Raw genomic sequence first — 20,811 nt, forward strand, 5'->3', positions numbered from 1 at the left:
ACAAAAATCCCGCGCTTATTCTGACAGAAACCGCCGCTACCATGGTGTTGACCAAAAGAGGGCGATGTAATGGTTAAGGAGATTTTTTTTTTTCCCGCGAGGCGCCTCCATAGGGTTGACATGTGACCGTTATGAACAGACACCCGCTCTGTTTCGACGACTTTCTAATCGACTAACATGCTTGCGTTACAAGGTGAGGACTTGGATGTTTAAAGGTGAGCATTGTTCAGTGTTCATTTTGAGATTACATCTTTTAACTCTGGCAAGCTTCTTGTGTGTTTTCTGAGAGATTTGGCAAGCAAAATAACATTTAGACTACGACTGTTTCTTTTTACCTGACCTGAATAACATAAAATACACATTTGCAATGGCCATCTTTAGTTAAAGACTCATGAAATTGTAGTTTTGTGGCATTATTCAATGTCTGTGGACCAACTTTCTGTATGTGCTAGTCAGCTTGTGTAATTCTAAAACTGACCAAACTTTTAGTTGCTCCGTTTCGTCCGAGAAAACGGACCAAAAGTATTAGTGACTCTTCTAGATTGATTATTTTTGCACGTTAGGTGTGTATACACAGTTTTGTCCAATAAAATGGAAATATGTCTGCCCCTAATCCCATGGAGTAGCCTCTACTTGGAGAAACCTAGTATCTGTTAGATTTTTAAAGACTAAAGAAAAATCATAACACTTAATATGGCAGCTATACTCATGAAAGTACAACCTTTTAAAGGTCCAATTTCTATTTTCCTTGCAATTTCTTTATTTTGACCGAGTGAAACTAGACCTCTGTCATTTTTACATAATTTCTCAATGTGCTTTTCTAAAAACAACCAAACCAAATGTATTTGACTGATTGTTTTTATTTTTTGGGTCAGGGGGGTTTTCCACATTGATACAGTCAAATTATCCCTTTAATTATATTTTATGTACATGAAACACGAGTGAAAAATGTTAACATTGTCTATAAAGACATATCTAAACATTCAGCTCTAAAACTGATTTTGAAGATTTGTAAACAAGGCACACCTACTGTACAGTTGCCAGAGTACAAACAACATGAATAATGAAATGAATGTGGATACAGTATTTTGAAACAACACCAATATTTAGAACTTTATTTTTCCTTTTTTTTTTTCCAGTGGAGCTGGTCATTTAGTGGTGGCTGAAACGCATAACCTTGAGTTCTAAGTCGGCTGTGTTGAGCCTAATGGTAATAATAGTAAGAATAAAACATCAAGTTGTTTTTGTCTTAGCTTGGCAGTCTGTTTTAATGGTTTATTTCCAAATGCCATGGCTTTGACATGTTCTTCTGAAGGTCTACTGCTTCATAGACTAATAACGACTGAATGCAGCATGCTAACTATACACTTCTTTGTTGTGCCATTATTTTTTGCATCATCTTTTTTTTCAACAATAGAAAATTAAGTTCATTGTGCTGTTTTTCTTTTACTAAGTAACACAAAGTGATCACTAGCACTGTTGTCTTTTTAACCACTTCAGTCTTGCTATTCGTAAACAGTAACATGCATAGACTAAAACTACTGATTTGGCTGATTTCTGTGGTTTCATGAATTGATCAGAAATACTAAAAACAAGTTCTAGAAAACAAACCATGATATACTTTTGAAACACAATGGTTTTGTTATTATGTCTGTGGAATGAACCAAAGATTTCTTCACCATCCTGAACACAAAATAACTTTTGACAGTGATGAGGTCAATACAGTGGAGCTCTTAATTTCTTACATTGCGTTGTAGGGGAGGCATTGTATAAACACATAGTTTCAAGAAAAAGATAATTAACATACATTTATAAACACTCTACTTGTATATTTCAATAGTTAAAAAAATCACAGAACAATATTTTGTTTCTTAACAATGCGACTTATGACTCAACATGGTTTGGTCCACACATAAAACTAAATTTAAAAAGGTATGCTTTTAGAAAATAATACAATATAGCACCCTGTAAGGATGGCAAAAGAAAAAATTGTTCATTGTGCCATGGCTGTACTGTATGGTGTTTAGCACTTTCGTTGAATTTGTTTACCTGTTAACAGAAAATATATTTTTCACATGCTATTTATATGGGATATGATGTTCTTGAATGATAAACTAAGTGCCCAAAGGTATCAGTTCAAAGTATTTAAGCTTTGCTGTCATTGTGTTCTAGAACATCCCTCAAGCTACTGCATGCTAAATGGAAGAGCACAGAGCGAATTTCTTCTGCAATCTCACCAAATATCTCTTCCTTCAGCACTGCTGTATAAGATCATTCAGACCTGGAACCAGAAGCTATAATTTCCGCGGCACCCAATGAATACTATTCCTGTCCTGTTGCCGTCTTGTAGTGAAGTCCTGATTTTGAAGGAAGAGGGCGCCTGAGGTGCCTAATCCTACAGAATCTTTGCTTCAAACAAATGCCAATCACTTATTTTATATTCAAATCCTTCTGTATTACAGTATCTAGAGACTTTGTCACAGTTTTAATGCACTCAATCTAACTCCTTACATTATTACGCTTAGTTCGTGAGTCATACAGTTGGTACACTCAGTTGTCGCTCTTGTAGCAGTAGACGCCGTAGAGTTTGTGCTTCTTGTCTGGGAATCCAGAGAAGCGGACAGCGGCCTCCGTGGGACTACAGCGTCTGCGTGGTCTTGAGATTGGGTAGCGTACACTGCCGTCCGCCAGCCAGCCTGCGTCACAGCGGTCGTAGCCCTGCAGCTTCCACGCTGCGTACATCTGCCCGACTTTGGCGATCTTAGCACCGTCCTTTTGACACGCCCGCACTGCCTCGTCATATGTAAGTTTGAAAGGGTGTATCAAATAATAGAAACGTCCTGGAGAAGAGAAAGGGGAAAAGTGTTTATTCTCAAATAATATGCAGTATGGGTATTAAACATGAGGAAGAGAATTTTCATTAGAGATTCTTTGCATGGCTGAACTCAATTTGTTTTTTCCTTTCATACATAATGTATCACATCAATTGCTTTACTTTTTTTTGGAGAGATTACCCTATTTCAGATGTCTTTCAAACAGTGGGGAGGACAAACCTTTGTAGTTAGAGGTGAAACAGAAGACATCATATCTTTCCTTTTGCTTGTCACGCATCCCATAATTCCTCACACCAGGAATGGTGTTTTTGCCTCCACATGGTTCTCTGGGTTTGGTGATGGGGTATTGCACCGATCCGTCACTGAGCCACCCTGCATTGCACCAATCCAACCCATCTCTCCATGCATCATACAGCTGGTCAAAAGATGCCACAATGGCATCCTGGTCTCGGCAAGCTTTCTCAGCATCAGCGAAGTTCAGGTTGTAACGACCCAGTCGAGGAAAATATGGGAAAACAATGCCTGTAGAAACCCGAAGACATAGGAATTTTCAAAATTCTCCCTGATTAGATCTGTGTAATCAAGCAATAATCAAATTCTTGATTGATAAATCGATGTTTTCTTCAATGCATCATCTAAAGTAAAAAAACATTTAGATTTATTGTATGCAACTGAAGTGATGCCAAGAATGCAGAGAGCAAGTACCAAATAAATGTCCCATTATTTGGCAATGATAGCTCTTGTCAGGATCTTGCTGATGGTCTAGATTTATAAGTTGTTCTACTCTGCATTATAAGACTATTGAATAGCATTTACATTGCACACAGTGTGAAGAGAGTCAGCACAATGCTATCTCATGGCTAATTGCCTTGAGGAACAGCCAAGGGTGCATAAACTGTGTATAGTATTATGTGTATTATTCTGGAAAGAAAACAGCCAGTCATACAATGGCATTGTTGCTGTTTTTTCATCTGTGTGGCCTTTTTGTAGAGTATCTTAAAAACTTGTGTATCTTTAAAGGAATAGGTACAGTTATGTTTGATGGATAGGATATGAACACAAAATATTAATATAACCTAATGACAACTGTCAAAGACAAGATTTATTTATTTGTATTTTTTTATAAAGATTATTTTTGGGTGCCTAGTTATGTTTTACACCAGCAAAACTTAGCTGATTCAACTGTTTGACCCAGGAAATTTTGCTAGTCAATCTAGTTTTAAAGCATGGTAGTGACATTACCAGACCAGCATCTAAACAAAATTAAAGCAACCTGTGAGACACTGTGTTGTTCTTGGCTAATTGTCACTAGAGTGACCAGGAAAATCCAGGTATGTTAGCAACATAAATCTATGCTTTACCTTGCAGGTCAAGTGAGACAACTACTGTATCATCCTCCAAGCCATCAATGATTTCACACTTGTATTTCCCATAATCCTCCAGAGTGATGTCAGTGATAACTAGTGAAGCATCATTCTTGCCAGCATCCTGCAGGTGTACGCGGCCATGGAATCGACCATAGCTCTTTTTGTGGAAACCCATAGCTACAAACACATCAATTTCCTTCAGATAATCTGAAGTCAATTTAGTCCATTTAATCCTCAGTTTGGGATTTGGGGGAGATGATGGATCCTGGTTGAACTTGCATTGCAGTGTGGCATTGCCACCACGTTGAGAGATTACTTTGGGTTGTGCTGTGTCAACTGAGAGTCTGGGTCCATTTTCTGAAAGTCAAAGAAAGAGACATTCAGATTGTCACTCAAAGAAATAAACAAAATAAGAATGCAGATTGTGACTGAGTTAATAGCCTTTGTTCTGATTTTTTTTTTGTCCCAAGGCCTGTTGCATTGGTTAGTGTTCAATAACTTAAGGCGTTTCACAAAGATGATAGCTTGAATGCATCCTTGTCTAATGCTACAGGATTTTGTGGTTATGCAAACTCATAAATCATTGTGTTTTTTAGATTTCAGAGAAATGGAAACTCCCCTACATGTTTATGACAGAAACCTAAGAGTGACTGTGTATGCTCTTCCAATGAAGGTGTTGCAACCATTTTAGTGCACAAATAATTAAAGAAATGTGTGCCAGTGTTTTTTTTTTAAATCCATCATCAAAAAACTACATTATTGCACTTTTGTACATATTGTAACTATAAATAGTTTAGAGTAGGGTTGTAGGCTATGATAACCTTTTCTAAATTTGGTGGGTAACATTTTACAACATGGGATATGAAGAAAATAGGCTGGCAAATTTCCCAGATGTGTTTTGGGATCAGTAATCACTGAGAGAAGAAAGGTAAATCTAGAAGAGTTGAAGAGGGCTTTTAATATGGTCCATATTTACATGGATGGTTTTGTTTTTCACTTATGCCATTCATTACATATGGATGCTTTATCAGTTTGTCATTGATATGCAGTAAATAATGCAGTAAATGTAATCATAGGGAAACAACTGTGGAGGTCATGGAAACACTGTGGCCTGCTCTCAGGTTCTTAAAAGTTTTTGTTATTCTCTAAAGTCATCTGGTTCTCATAACGACGTATTCTGGACCCAATGGAGACATGATAGGAGTTTGTGTCATCCAAGGTCAAACAAGAGGAATGTGTATGTCTAGATAAAACTTTTCCATACTCTTCTTCATTACCAGGTTAAAGGATGAAGACTCTCAATGTCAATGTCAACTAACCTGAGTTAAGACTTGGCATTGCCAAGTTCTCAGCAAAGCCCTGTTGGGTCTATGGATCTGGTGAAAACCTGCAAATTATCCAGTCAACCAAGACACGCTGCAGCTACAGTAAACTCCAGTTAAACTTAACTTATGATACAAGAATGCTTCTTTGTCAAAACTTCCACCAAAAATGTATTACAGGCACTGGCACAGTGTCCTAATCAGGTGCGGTGCAACAAGTTTCCATCTATAATGTGCAAGAAAGCATGTGATTTCACTGGGGGCTACTTAGCATGGCCCTAAAAAGAAATAGGAGATTGAATCCAAGCTACCAAGTCTTATTGTGCATTAGATGTGGTTGATTTGTTAAAAACAGATTAGCATTGCAGAGATGGCTGTTATCATTTGTCATTGCATCATTCCTGGCCAGGGCACAATGTGTTGTTTTTATACTAATTAATAACTATATTGTTGTTCACACAAACCAAAAACTTATTTATTTTGCAGATGAGGTTGGGGAGGCTGATATACTACTATAATCAGATATCAGCATGAATAAATACTGAACCCAAATAGCTTATCAAATATTTAACACTTGTAGTAAGTAATTCCAGCCACTTTGTGTTCTGTGACGGGAGCCATTGGGTTTCGAATCACCTAAGTCGACACCCGATGAGATAATTATGGTAAGTGTCCCTGTTAAGAAATGCTGGAGGGGGAAACACCATTTTAGGGGATGGGCAGTACAACCCCCTCTCTGTCTCTCTCTTACTTTCTGTCTCACTTTCTCCCTCTCTTCTCCACTCTTTCTACTATTTCCTCTCACACACAATCACAAACACACCTTTTCCCATCGCTTACCTGAGATGTATATAGTCCTGTAGTGTTCCAGGTCACTATATGCCTCTTCAAAGCTGTCAGCTCGGCTCTCGGAGAGGACCAAGAGGAAAAAAAGAAGGAAGGTCATCTTGATTTATAGCACCTGGGGGTTGGGGGGTACTTCACTACATGAGAGAACACAAAAATAAGGGACAGTCAGACAATATGCATTTTACAAAGCTATTTATCTACTGTATATCCAATCCAGGAAGAATACGTTCTTTAGAGTTGTATTATTAGGCTTTACTAAAACAATCTGGAGTCATTTTCTGTGGCGTTTGAGAAAGAGCTCAGTTTTGTGTGACTTGCACCAGATCCCCTGCACGTTTCCATCTGCAGTAACTCCCCTGTGCAGTACTGTCACGCAGACACCAGCGCATGCTGTGTCCTTTTCACCACATCTCCCAGAAAGACACTCACACAAATAGGGCAAGGTACATAAATGACTAGGACCGGTAAACTTTTCACACATGCATAAATCCCATTTAACACCAGTGCTGCAGGACTGCTTCCTGTACCCTTCACCTTAAGAGGCACTGAAGTGTGAGGAAAGTGCAGTCAAGATGGCACAAACTAGCACAAAACTTTCTAAAGCACAGACAGTCTCCCTACAGACTCAGAGCTCAGAAAAGACTTACCATCTTACGGAGCAAGTGCTCCCGGCCACTAGCGCATGTAAGGACAGCTACGCAAAAGATCAGGATTAGAAAGTGTGTAGAGTCTTCTCTCCCTCTCTCTGCAGTCACTCTGATTGATTCGTTTTTTTCTTCATTCATTTCAGAGTGCTGACGCACTGAGGTAGTTCCTCTCTACTGCAGTCAGCAGAACTGCTCTGCAGAGTAGCCAACCCCCCCAGACCTAGCCTGCAAACAGTCATTACGCATACCAGGAAGCCACCGCTGATAAAAGTGAGGACTCACAGATGCAGTGCCCTCTCCTGTGAAAGATAAGTTACCACAGTACAGTGAGCTTACTCAACTGTGACAAGGTAAAATCATATCCTGCAGGAGAAGGATACCAAGTCCTCTGTTTGAAAAGATGAAATACAGTCCAAAGGATCTCCAGGAATTGGAGGGTCTGCTATACTAAATTGCCCTATGAGGCCACTTTATAGCACAATTGTTACAGCTGAAAGAATTTGTTCCCACCCAAATGACCCTAAGGCCTTTTTAGTGTAACGACTGTCAAACATGCTCTGTTTTGCAGGCTGACGGTTAACCAAACACACTAACTGTGCTGTTGACAGAGAACACTGTTACGAATCACATTCCTTTGTGAAACTCGATTGTGTACAGTGAGGTCAAGCACAGGGAAAACAGTCCGTGCCTTTAGTTTTCAAATGTGGGTAAACGTCTTAAACGCATAGACTGCAGTTGATCAGAAAACAGCAGTGGTTTAGAAACAGTGCCAGACCACCAGCTAATTCACATAAGCATCACAAGAATCTTAGTCTTGCACAACTAGAGAACTTATCTTCTGGGAAGAGGCACCAATTCTACAATTGGGAGAAAACTCCCTCGTTGTTGAAATCACTTGGCAGGAAACGGTTACAGATTTGATGGTTGAATTTGCTTTAAGACAGTCCAGTGTAAACAGTGACTTAATACTTAATGTTTTTGGACATTTAAGTCAGGTTGCTGTTACCGCCTTGACATTAAATCCCATTCTTAGCAATAAACAACAAATGAAGCTGCCAATGCCTAACAATGGTCTTTAAGCAGTATAATAGTTGCCTGACCAGGTCTGTTGCAGACTCATTGTACAGTGGAATATGAGTGGATAAGCATGGTGTAATTTGCGCAGAAAATAAATGACTTGTCAACAATCTGTAGTCTGGGACAGGTCCTGATTAAACTAGCTTGTTTAACTCAAGCACAGATTGTCCCAGCAGTTCTGCAGACTTTCCAGTCCTCATATGGAAATCCCTTTTGCAAGAACCAAACCTTTCATTTGTTACACTTTTTTATGATGTAAAGTGTTTAGTTAACTGGGCTTTTTAGCAAGTGTCTATTAGTGCAATTTTAAAGTGATGTTTTGATAGCAGTGGATCTTAAATTAACTTCCCTGGTGTAAATAGTACTTTTTAATGAATTGGGGTTGGCTCATAAGTGACCAATTTCAAAGATAGGAAAGCATGCGTGTTTTTGCATAAAACTAAATATTTACAGTCTTCCCTTGGAACTTTTGTTAGAAGCCTTTTGTTAGTAGAAGAAAATATATTGCTAGACAGTGTATGTCAGGAGACTATACACACAATTTAACAATATACACAGTTTGACTACACAGTGTTCATTGGAAATGGAGTCAACACAGCCTGGGGGGTCATTTTATGATGTCACTTCCCAACAACTCACTCCTACTGGTTCCTGAGCAGCTGTGAAGCTCAAAGAGATTATGGATCCAATTTGGCCAGAACCTAATTTTCCTTTAAAACCCGTTCCCTAATGTGCCAAAATATAATCCCTTAAGTGGTTGATTTTGAGTAGTCATTCCTGATCACTTACTATGTTACTACTTACAATTACTATGAGGGCTATTCCTCTCCTTGTTTGGAAGTAGATCAACATATGAGATAGCGGTTGTGTTTCTCTCTTGTTAATTCACTAAGTGCCAAACAAATATATAGCTTCCAGTGATCATGCATTATGCTAAACTTGATTTCAACAAATGTTTTCTTTCAGAAAACTTTAAGTATTATGACAGTTGGTCATAATAAAAAGAAATAAATTTTTACAATTGATAGACCAGTATATACTGTATCAGCCAGACTGATTAATCTGTCAATATTTGGCCATTTTATTCTAACTTATACAGTACTTACAGAACAGAGATGTCCTTTAGAGATTCTGATAACACCTGATAGCAGTATCGGAGAGTAAGCTCTAATTTAAACTTGAGATGAATGTGTGCGTGTGTTAAATGAGGATTTGTCTGTAATCTGTTTTTTAAATGGGTTAACTATTCTTGTCAGGAAATGCAGATATAATTGAACCGCTTAAGGCAGTAAACCTGCTGAGTTCAGTAGTCCAGTGCAGATGACAGTCGTGATTTCCAGGTGAATGCAAACACAGTTCAAAACAAATAGATGCAGTGTAAACCTGTGATTTCAATGACTCATGTTTAAAGCTTATGTTTGATTCTACAAAGCACACAGTAACCCTTAATCTCCATAACATCAGTAAGAGTAGTGTTTCCACCCTTCAAACGATTTGCTGTCTTTGAAGGCCATGGCATCTCTCTTCACTAGACATTAGACCGATGACATTGTATGAATGGGATCCTAAAATCTCCCATTTATAGATCATAGAGATCAGACTTGCTTCCGATTTCTGTCACTCAGACAGGTTCTGCTCAAAAAAAGTCCTGTTTAAGTTATGAAACAGTTTGAACTTTACAGCATAATTCCAGTATCAGCATTTTAAATGTTTGTGGATGAAACATTTATTGAAATCACCACCATATGCTACAGTCTGCTGTTTTAAGATACATGTAGTTATAGAAACATATGTCTTAGATTCTTAAATATATACTGAAAATTCTGGCAGTAATTTTAAAATATTCATATAGCCCAATTTTTTAGACCTTGAAATTCTTTAATAAGTCTTACCTAAAACATAAATTTAATTTCGAATCCAATTTAATGAAAAACTGAATGAAGTCAAGTACTATATACACTGAATAGATTTGTTTCAGACAACACTGATTGAATGCTCTGCTTCACTTTTAATTTTCCAGGCCAATTAACTAAAAGTATTTCTAAACAGCTCCGAAAGACCCACTGACACTTGTGGAGATTTAGGCACTAACATGCATAAGACTGGCCCCATTGACAGGGTAATTGGATGGGCCATTACACAGTCTTCGGCATCCAAAGAACCACTCCCAAAAACAAAAAAGATCCATGTCACAACATCTAAAACCTTTCCATGTGTTTTCTCTAGGGGTCAGGCGTGTGTTCGACCCCCACTCTCTGCAAGCACTCAATAAAGTGAGTTAATTTCATGGACTCATAAGTCAAATCCATTTGTTACAGGTGCCATATGCAGCATATTTGTCTTAAAATTTATTGGTACACATGGACATGGTTTGTAGCATTTTTTGCTTTCTGTGAATCAAACAAATAACGGACTTGAAAACAAAAAAAATCATTCATTATTTATTCTCTTTTATGTTGTTCCAAACTTGTATGCCATGATGGTAAATGAGATTTTATGTATTGTTTTCTGGGTTATAGAGCAGGGTTAAATAGGGTTCCCCGATCTCTATTAATACATATTCTAATGTTTCACTCTATTTGAGGAAAAAAAACATGCAAAGGTCAGAAAACAGTTCAGCCATTCATAATGAACAAAAAGGAGATGCTCTGTTCTGAATAATACAAAGAGTCTTTCTGATTTCCTACTATTTTGTGATCTGTGGCAAATGACTGAGAAATACTTTTTTCTAAAAAAGAAAACAATAATTTGTGCACAATATAAGAAGTTATCCTGTTCAACATATGTTCACTTCTGTACATTTTTAGATGAACATACTAATTGTAAGGTGATCTTTAAAGATCCCTTTTTTGCTGTTTGATACAGTAGTGGTCTTGGACATTATACTGACACCTACTTTTTTCGATTACTAATGCCATTTTAGAAATATCCTATTTACAGGTGTATTTAGCTGGTCATGTGCTCTCAACATGGCAGCCAATTAAACATCTCGTCTAGGGCACTGATATGACTGCAATCCTCATCTCATGTGAGTGGACATCATTGGGGGTCAAACAATGATGGTGCGCATGTATTACTTTATCAAATTCTGCTACATTTGTTAATATGGTTTTTCAAGCCTGTTCTACAGCATTCATCGATGTCTTCCACAATTTGTGTTTCACACGAGTCAGAAATTTGTTGTGACTTTTATTTTTTTATTTGTCAAACTGTTTGCTTGCACCTATGCAACAATGGAATTGATGCCATGGATGCAAAACATAAGCATTATCCTAAAATTAGTATGTTTGCTGTACTGTGGCCACTTGGATTTAATTGAATATTTGCTGCCTGCAGCTATATTTTTGGCAGGTATTAAATGCAATATTTTAAGTGGAAAAACTTACTGCATCTTTAAAGTTGCATTAGATTCATTCACGCACATCAATTTAATGGTGGGAGGAAACGCCAGTTGTGTAAATATAACCTTTTCATTTAGCTTGCACATGCTCCTAACAGTTCTGTAAGTATGTTCCATGTTCGTTAAAGACAATGTGCCTCCTATTCATAGACTCCAGCATGAGGAAGGGCTCTGTGCTCAGAGCATAAAGAACCTTTGACTTGGCAGCACTACCTGGGTGTGTTAACAGCAGTGCTCATATCAAAAGGAGGACTCATGAAGCAAGACTGATGGACAGCAGATGGACTTTTTGATCAGGCAGCAGGTAGAATTCCTGACAGCTGGATACTTAGAAGGCAAATATCTTGCTATATCTATTTTTATTTGAAAGCTAAATATTCTGTAGTACAAATAAACTCTTAGTTTGAGAGAATATTTCTTCTAGCGGTACATGGGGCGGGTTTGTGATGGCCCACCCACCCGGCATCTCATTAGAGTTCTGTGGGTTTTGACGTCACCCTCGCACCACCTTAACACACACAAAGAGTCCTCAGTGCATATGCATAAACTACAACCATCTCTCTACCACATCTACAACCAATCCACACATTGCCTTGACAACCCGGATACTCTCCCACATCTTAGTTTTAGACTTGCTATCAGCATCTCCAATTAGATAACTGTAAAGAATGGTGTGAAATACTGTCTTGTTATTCTAAACAACAGACTGCATGTGTTACTTTTACAGGAAATTAAGCATATTAAAACATCTATTAAAACTGAAATATGCTATTTAAAGCATCCTCAACAAAGGTCAGCCTGTGCCGGTCTCAGTCCAAATAGCATTTGTCAATCTCAGCATTTTAGAATGTATTGCAATCTAGTCTCAAAAGACATGTTTTTATTTAGAGTGCCTGTTGCCATCTTACTTTTTGAAAGTCAACACACCCTTCAGTAGAAAAGAAGGTCCTACTTAAAACTAACAGAACTGTATACAGTATGATGCCATAGGAGAACCTTTGTAAGTTTCATCAAAGCTTATATAGTGTCCAAAAAACAGAGAAAATTGATATCCCGATACAATAAAAAACATGGTTCTTCAAAACCAGATGTTTTTTACTAAAACTGTGCACTAAAGAACATTCTAATCTGCAGAATTAATCTCTGGACAAAACACAGCGATAGTTTTACTCAAATCCAATTAACAGCACTGGTCTAAGCATGAAATGAACAACGTTTAATAAGATAAAACAGACTCTCTGAATGATGCAACACATTAACCTAGAGTAGACCAGGGGTGAAAAGAATTGCATCGCCCCAGGCCACCCTCCGCTACATGACAGCACCGTGGAGAATAAGGATGAAAGGTCACTTGGAAAATCGGCTGGTTTAATGTGTTCTGCCAACCATGTGAGGAAAAAGTCAGAGTTCACCCATGGTCATCACAGACCACCAGACACATCTTTGAGAAAGCTGGCAATCTGACCTTGAGATCAGCAGCCAAACAGCTGCCAGACAGATCTGATTAACCACTGCTAAATAGCAAACAAGGCAACGTGCATTACGTTGCTAAAACAATGGTGCTACCAACCATAGACCAGGCTTAAAGACCAGGCAGATGGAAAAGAAACTATGTAGTTGCAGTTGTACATACATTTGTAAACTTTTAGCATGTCATAAATGACATGATTACATGAGAGTGCATTGTTTCAGCTCCAGGTCTGTCTATTTTCAACTTGGGTAAAAAAGTTGGGCAAGTTTCAGCATAGTGGTTCACTGAAGCTCCAAACCGATAGATGGCAAACTCAGCCCTCCATGCAATACTGAGTGCTTCATTCATGTGTCAAATAAAGCTATACATTATTAATTTATACTTTTATACAGTCTTGGCCCCCAATATTTGTTTAACCAGCTGTTCCTTCTCAGCACTTTTGCCTGTATTGAAGTGGCCTCTGTATGTGCCTATTTTGCCCTGTAAGAACATTCTGTCATTGCACCGACTCAACAAGCAGGCTTTTCACTCTTCTGCAGAATGTGGGCTACACTTGTTGGTCTCTTTGGAGCCAGGCTGTCTCATAATTCATTGAGAAATAACAAGGGGAAGTTGTTTGTGTTAATGTTGATGGGAGTATTCATGAATTGACTCATCTGCTGGTAAACCACTAAACAGCCATAAAGATAAAACAAATTGAGGGAGAGATTGAGACCAAGATGTGGCCAACATGAATGCAGTTCTTATTAAACCTCAAAAGATTGCCAAATCATAATACTGAGAAACAGTATAATTAATCTGTAAATAATACTGAAAAACAAGTTTTTACATGGCCTGCTTTAACTTTTACATTTTATACCATTGTAAACACATTTGATTTAGGCCTATACTTAAAAAATAATTGGTTTGACAATCATGTGAAGAACACTAAATATTTTCTTTCCAATATTTGATTATGATTTCTTGTCAAATGACAACAAAATGGCTTACGTATGTTGGTTATACCACACCGACATGTTTTTAAATATTTATATTTTAATATTTAAAACAAAATTTCTTCATTTTTTTTAAAGAAAGAAACAATAATAAAAGTTTATTCCAAAGTACTACACCAAAACTTTTTTATAAAAAATAACATATCAAAAGGAGTCACTTTGTATAAAACGCATTTTAATGTTTTCTGAGCCTCACACCATCGATATTTTTTACGTAAAAGTTATAGTGTATTTCCAAATTCACGTATGCAAGAGTTTAATATGTTTATGAATGTGAAGAATATGCGGACGGTCGGTCACTAAAAACATCGGTTGTTCTACAGGTGTTTTATTCGTATCGCAAAACTCACGTGTCTTAAATGAAGAAGGGATGAGTAATGACAGGCTCTTACCTTGTGAAGCAGAGCTCTGCGTCCTGCTGAATGATCTCTGGTGGGCTCCAGCATCAGAAATGCTAGCAGATTTTCAGACACGTCACAGAACGAGGCAGGCAGACCCCGCGGGAAAACACACGCACCCGCCCGCACACACTTAGAGAGGTGCTGAGAGAGACGCTGTGCGTCATCAAGAATGTTACAAAGTTACAGTAACAAAAGTTGTTTTTCAACTCTCACGATTATTTATATATAATGAATTCAGGTTAATTGGTACATTTTTCTCTATCAACTCAATGCAAAACGTTTACCTGAATTTAACTGTAAGAATATATATAGAAATGATTAATACATGCTTCTTGTCAAGTAGGACAGAAATCATAACATGCTTTTTATTGAAATATCTTTTTAATGCTGCACAGAAGACAGAAATGCATAATGAATACAGGTTTGCATGGACATGAGGGTGAGTAAATGATGACAGAATTTTCATTGCTTTGTAAACTATGACTTTAAATGTAATTTTTGTTTTACTTCTGTTTTCCGTCATTGTTAATATCCTTCACAAACACACTCTCTAAGGACCCTTTGCTCATTATGTCTAGATGGTTTTAAAGGTTTTTAATAATCTGAAATCACATAAATATCCTCTCTGCAGGTTACCAGATATGGTCAAAATGAAAAATGATGTTTGAAATAATGTTTTGGGTAGAATTTGGAGAGCATGCAGTTTTAATTCCAGCCTAATTTGGTAAAAAATCTTAACCTATTATTTGTAATATGCCATTGCTTCACTCAGATAAAGCACTCTTGAATACCTTCGGTGCATAAAGATAAGGTTGCAACTCTATTTTTGGTGATTTCATTCAACACAGTTTCTTGGAGCGCTCTGGCAGCATTAGGACATTCAGTTTTCCACCTGAAGACATTTTTAGCTTTAGAAGGAAACTTTCACCCAGAAGGTTTCCACATGACAAAGCGTTCTTTCAGTAAATGTTTAAGAGGTAACTACAAAACTAAACAGAATCATTGCTCAGGGATTAATGCAGAATAATTCCACTCTGAACATACTGTACAACAAGACTGTATGAAGAACAGATTTGTCATGCATGATTCATAATGTAGCAGGATGCCTAGTGTAACAGTGATCACAGATCTGTTTATTTGTTGCAACATAGTCTCAGCTTTACACCTGTGTTTGGACAGAAAAAAATATTTATTTTTATTAAATCTTTGTGCATCTTCTACATATTTCTGTTGTGTTTTCTCAAGGTGTTTTCAGACTTTTCTGCTCTTGAATGGCATGCAAAACAATTGTAAATCATACATTGTTTTTCAATATTCTTATTTTATTAAAATATGTATATGAATGCATAAGGGAAAGTGTATATTTAGGATGATGAAACTATAAACTGGAAGTGGGTGGTTTTTGGCCAGAATACACTATGTGGACTACATTTCATGCCAAAAATCTGGCTGTGCAGGACTAGATCCAACACAATGGTCTTATGTCATCAAGACAGCTAATTCTCTGACCACAAGACAAAATATGAAAATATCACATTCCATAGATATTTCAGTACTTGCATCACTTCTGTGTCCAAAAGACCAAAACATTGGGAAATTGTTGTTTTAGGTCAAGGTATGTCGTGTTTATTTTAAAGCATGTCTTCTGTGCCCACAGCCAAAATTTGGCACAGGCATAAATAGAGGGTCATAAACACGAGAGAATGTAAACGCTGAGCCTGTAAAAGTTCAATCCACAGGGAGATGAACTGACCACTTCTCTGTGGGGTTTATTGACTCTGGCATACAACCAATTATATTATACCTCATTCCACTATATGTCGTATCCAAAGAAATTCTAGGAATGTTATACTGTATGTATGGCTGTTTTAGGTAGTTTAGATTATGGTTTGTAATAGCTGATCTTGACAGAAAATACAAACACAGGACTTTATTGGTTACAACCATCCAAAACAACCTATTAATCGCATAGCAGAATAGTTTGAATTGAAAATAGTTTGGCATGGAATAGTTTGGTAATGAGAAGACAACTTTTGCAAGCGCAAACAACTCCGAAAATGTACAAATCTAGTTGTTTCCTATTATTTCTGCAACTCATTTACACACACACACATTGGCAATGATATAATCTTGTTGGATTTGTTGAGTATCCTATACTTTTTAGATTAGCCTGTCTATTCTCTAATTGTATTTCAGACGCAAAGATTTAAATGGATATATCAGCCAAAAAATGCAATGAAATTTTATGAAACACTTCCTAAAGGATTTGTCTTCTGTCAATCAGTGATTCTTGGCGAAAAAAAAGGCTGCAAAGTGGACTCGACTTAAAGTGAAATTACACTCTAAAATGCTGGGTTAAATATGGACAAACCCAGCGATTGGGTTGTTTTCAACCAACAGCGGGGTTAAATGTTTAACCCAGCCATCTGTGCAGTAACCCAACTGCTGGGTTTGTCTATATTTTACCCAGCGCTGGGTTGTATTTAACCCAGCATTTTTAGGGTGTATAGGTGCCATACAGGATGTTTTACTTAAATGGTTCTTACTTAATTTGTTCTTTACACATTTCTGCCACTAGCATAATAGAAATATTGATAAAATGATAAGATCCATCTTCTGAAAATTCTTTTCCATTTCCCCTTTTGTGTTCCATACAAAAGTTTGGAATGACACAAGGCCATACAGTATATTAATGAGAGAAGTGTCATTTTTGCCTTAGCTGTTCTTTTTAAGGCCGCTCTCAGTAATTAAACTGCACAGCACATCTGAAAATTTCAAAGCAGATCCAACTGGAGTTCATCAACTCTCACAACTGTCCACAAAAAAACTGCCTAAACTTCACATGTGCTGTTTTTGGCATGCATGCATAGCTGTTTACAATCAGCGCACACAAAGACACCTTTCTGCTGCGTACGTACCTCACAGAAAGAAACACATTCCGTTGCGTTAAGCATTTTTTTGTGTGTGTTTCTCAGCGGCACGGTGCGCAGGTTTGCTCTTAGAAAGCCAGTACTGTATGTTGGCTACAAGGTCTGATTCATTTTAGAAAACCGAGCTGCGAGGAATTTCGCAGCGCAGCTCCCTGAGGTTGGCGGTTTACTTTCTTCCTCGCCTGCTGAAATTGCTGAAGGCAGAGCACAAGGAGTTTAAGAAGCTGTCAGAAATCTTTGTAGGCTCTTGGGGTCAGATAATCTTATCATTTTGTAAATACCTGTTACAGTGTTTAAAGAGCAAATTTTGGAAGAATTGCTGAGGTAAATCATCACATATGACATCTAATGTCACTTAAAGATCCAATTTGCTGCCTTTTATTGGGCAGTGATTGGCAGAAGACCATTCTTACAGAAATGTGTAGCAGAAAGTCCTTAACAGAACAGACACGTGGCAGCAATCTGGGTTAAATGTCACGGCTCCAGGGCACAATGGTCATATAGGAAGTGGCTTTCGGTCAGAGAGAATGAAACACTGTTGTATGCATTTATTGTTGCTTTACTGCTCTGTCCCGTGACTGTTGTTGCCTGTCCCATGTCTGCACCAGCACATTTTGACTCCTTTCACTTTAAGATAGCAAAAGAATCAAGGAAACATTTCTTCAAACTGTTTGTGATTGCTCTAATTGTGTGGCTTGTTGTGGAGAGGTGCTCATTCCTGAGTAATCACTGGTTGATGAAAAAACAATCCCATAACCATTCAGATCATCTTCCCTGGCAATCACTCAGGATATAGTGACAGCGGGATTTGCACAGACAAGCACTCACATTTTTGTTTTTTTTTAAAGAAAGTGTAAAAATGTAGTTGCAGTGATTTATTATTATAATTTTTTTATTAGTCAGAAATAAAGATTATTGGAGTATGTTTTACATGAAAATACTATATCAGTCTTTCTACTTCAAGATTGCAAGTTTAATTCAAAGCATGTGTTACTTGCTGTTTTTTATAATTAATAGTGCAGGAGAACTTTTGAGTGAAAACTGTCTCTACACCAATTTTTTTAAACCATAAAAACAGTAATATTGTGAAATATTATTATAGTTTCAAATTCATGATTCATTCGCATCACCATTCGGAAGTCTTTTTGTGGCATTTTTCATAATATTCATATTCATATACTGAATGTTTTTCTTTTCTTTTTTAAGTAATAAATAACAATATTTACCTACACTACTATTCAAAAGTTTTTTTGCAAGGTTTTTCTTTTTAATGTTTTAAAGTTTTTTATGCTTTTAGAAATCTCCTATGTGATCAAGGCTGCATTTATTTGATTAAAAATACAGTACAAACAGTGATATTTTGAATTATTCTTAATTTATTCCTGTGATGTAAAGCTGCATCATTACTCCAGTCTTCCGTGTCACATGATCCTTCAGAAATCATTCTAGTGATAATTTCTGATGATTTGCTGCTCAAGAAATATTTCTAATTATCATCAATATCAAAAACATTTGTACTGCTTCATATTTTTGTGGAAACTGATTTTTTTTTTTTTTTTTATTCTTTGGTGAAGTTCAAATGAACAGCATTAATTTGAAATATAAATAATTTATTACATTATAAATACTGTCATTTTAACATTTCACCAATTTAACGTGTCCTAATAATTTATTTAAAATATAATAATTATAAAAAAAAAATGAATGAATGAAAGAATTTTTAGAAAAGCTGTTTTTGTGAACCACGAAGAGGAGCTTTCTCACGTCTATCAGTAAAGGCGTGACGTCTGTCCATAGAGATAGTGTCACCCTCATCTGGCTGTAGAGATTTTCTAATTGTTTAGTCGTGGGAATATTTAAGTTATGTGCACAAAAAAAAAAAAGTATGGGATAAGGAATTGTTGCAAACTGCTAGGCCACAGCTTCAACATTTGAATTGTTTTATTATTATTATTATTATTATTACTACTATTTTTAATTAATTCTAGAGTTTTTTTTTTTTTTGTAATAATTTTAACAGCATAATTCTGTCATCTTAGAGTGTGAATTATGGTCACTCTTGTTCAGTACAGTTCCACTGGCAATGATGTACTTGTTCCGAGACTGTTACATGGAAGTAGAAGTACACAGAACCTATGCTGGTGCTTCCAGATGTTCATGTTAATTGCTTTCGGTAGTCAGCAGTTTTCCAGCGGACACACCCAGTAATACAGACTACACAGAAACTAGCCCAGTCAAATGGCTCTGCTAACACACACCCCAAAACCAACATTCTGCCACTGGATGCCATGAACAGCCTATTTGTCCTGATTTCCGCACTGAGCCAAAGTTGGCTGAAACATTCCATGCGGGGGTTCGAGAGCCACGAGACACACGGCCAACATCCACTGCTACGAGACGTTACTCCTCAGAATAGCTCAGATTTTCTGAAGCTAATGTACAGGGAAATTGTCCTAAAGTCAGTATGAATCACAAAGTAGTCACAGTGGATCTGTTATTCCTGAGTTTTTCCAAAATTTAATTAGTGATGCTGGCTATCAGTGCTATTTTTAGTATCAATGAGGATACCATTCTAGTTTTTTTTTTGTTTATTTTAATTTTAGTTGAATTTTAATTATTTTTTATGTTATTTTAGCTTAGCTTGGTTTTATTGTTTTATAATTTATATTAGTTTTAGTTTTATTTTTAGTTATTTTAGTAGGCCTACATCAAGTTAAACTAAATGAAAATGGGAAATATTGCCCTGGCGACTAGCTCAAATAAAACAATGTTATTATTTTTTTTAAATAAATAAAATAAAAATTTTTAATAAATTTGTAGTTTAGCATTTTTATTTACTTTTGTAAATATCTCTATATAGTGTTTTTTTCCACTTTTTTATATATATATATATATATATATATATATATATATATATATATATATATATATATATATATATATTAGGGCTGTCAAATGATTTAATCACGATTAATCACATCCAAAATAAGTTTTGTTTACATAATATATGTGTGGATACTGTGTATATTTATTATGTATATATAAATACACACACACATGCATGTATATATTTAAGAAGAATATGTTATGTTTATATATTAAATATATTTATATATAATATAAAATATAAGAATATAAATATATAAATGTATATACATGTAAATATTTTCTAAATATATAATTTATGTGTGTGTATTTATATATACATAATAAATATACCCTGTACACATACATATATTATGTAAACAAAACTTTTATTTTGGATGTGATTAATCGTGATTAATCATTTGACAGCCCTAATATAACAGTAACATATCGGCGAGTTTGCATTTAATACATTAGCGTTTCATGTTAGAAAGTTCCGGAACTGAGATCTCGGATTTCTTTCTTTCTTTTTCTTCCTTTCTTTTTTTTTTATCGCGCTCCGTCTGTTCTTTATCAGTTCTTTATCTTTAAACTAATACAGCAGGTCTCAGTGAATCTATTGTCAGGCGGCTGATGTGAAGTTTGCTCTTTCT

The 20,811-nt window shown here is 36.4% G+C and overlaps 1 protein-coding gene across 2 annotated transcripts; it reads right to left on the reverse strand.

Annotated features, from left to right (window-relative positions):
• Positions 1-1,136: 1,136 nt before the first annotated feature.
• Positions 1,137-14,503, reverse strand: LOC109059695 (hyaluronan and proteoglycan link protein 1-like). Of its 2 annotated transcripts, none has more exons than XM_019076868.2 (5): positions 14,355-14,503; positions 6,364-6,506; positions 4,196-4,558; positions 3,054-3,356; positions 1,137-2,840 (listed from the first exon to the last, which is right to left on the reverse strand). In XM_019076868.2, the coding sequence occupies exons 2-5, from the start codon at positions 6,467-6,469 to the stop codon at positions 2,551-2,553; spliced, it is 1,062 nt and encodes a 353-aa protein (XP_018932413.1). In that variant the 5' UTR covers positions 6,470-6,506; positions 14,355-14,503; the 3' UTR covers positions 1,137-2,550. The 2 variants fall into 2 exon arrangements, with proteins under 2 accessions (XP_018932413.1, XP_018932414.1); XM_019076869.2 differs by lacking the exon at positions 14,355-14,503 and adding an exon at positions 7,020-7,466.
• Between the last annotated feature and the right edge of the window lie 6,308 nt (positions 14,504-20,811).

The sequence above is a fragment of the Cyprinus carpio genome, chromosome B10 (assembly GCF_018340385.1).
Source record: "Cyprinus carpio isolate SPL01 chromosome B10, ASM1834038v1, whole genome shotgun sequence".
NCBI classification, from domain to species: domain Eukaryota; kingdom Metazoa; phylum Chordata; class Actinopteri; order Cypriniformes; family Cyprinidae; genus Cyprinus; species Cyprinus carpio.

Excerpts from the sequence above, each read along its gene's own strand:
- LOC109059695 (XM_019076868.2), bottom strand. The coding sequence starts at position 6,469 with ATGACCTTCCTTCTTTTTTTCCTCTTGGTCCTCTCCGAGAGCCGAGCT. Across the intron at positions 3,357-4,195 it reads TGTCTCACTTGACCTGCAAG|GCATTGTTTTCCCATATTTT; the intron begins GTAAAGCATAGA and ends GGGTTTCTACAG. Across the intron at positions 2,841-3,053 it reads TTTCACCTCTAACTACAAAG|GACGTTTCTATTATTTGATA; the intron begins GTTTGTCCTCCC and ends TCTCTTCTCCAG.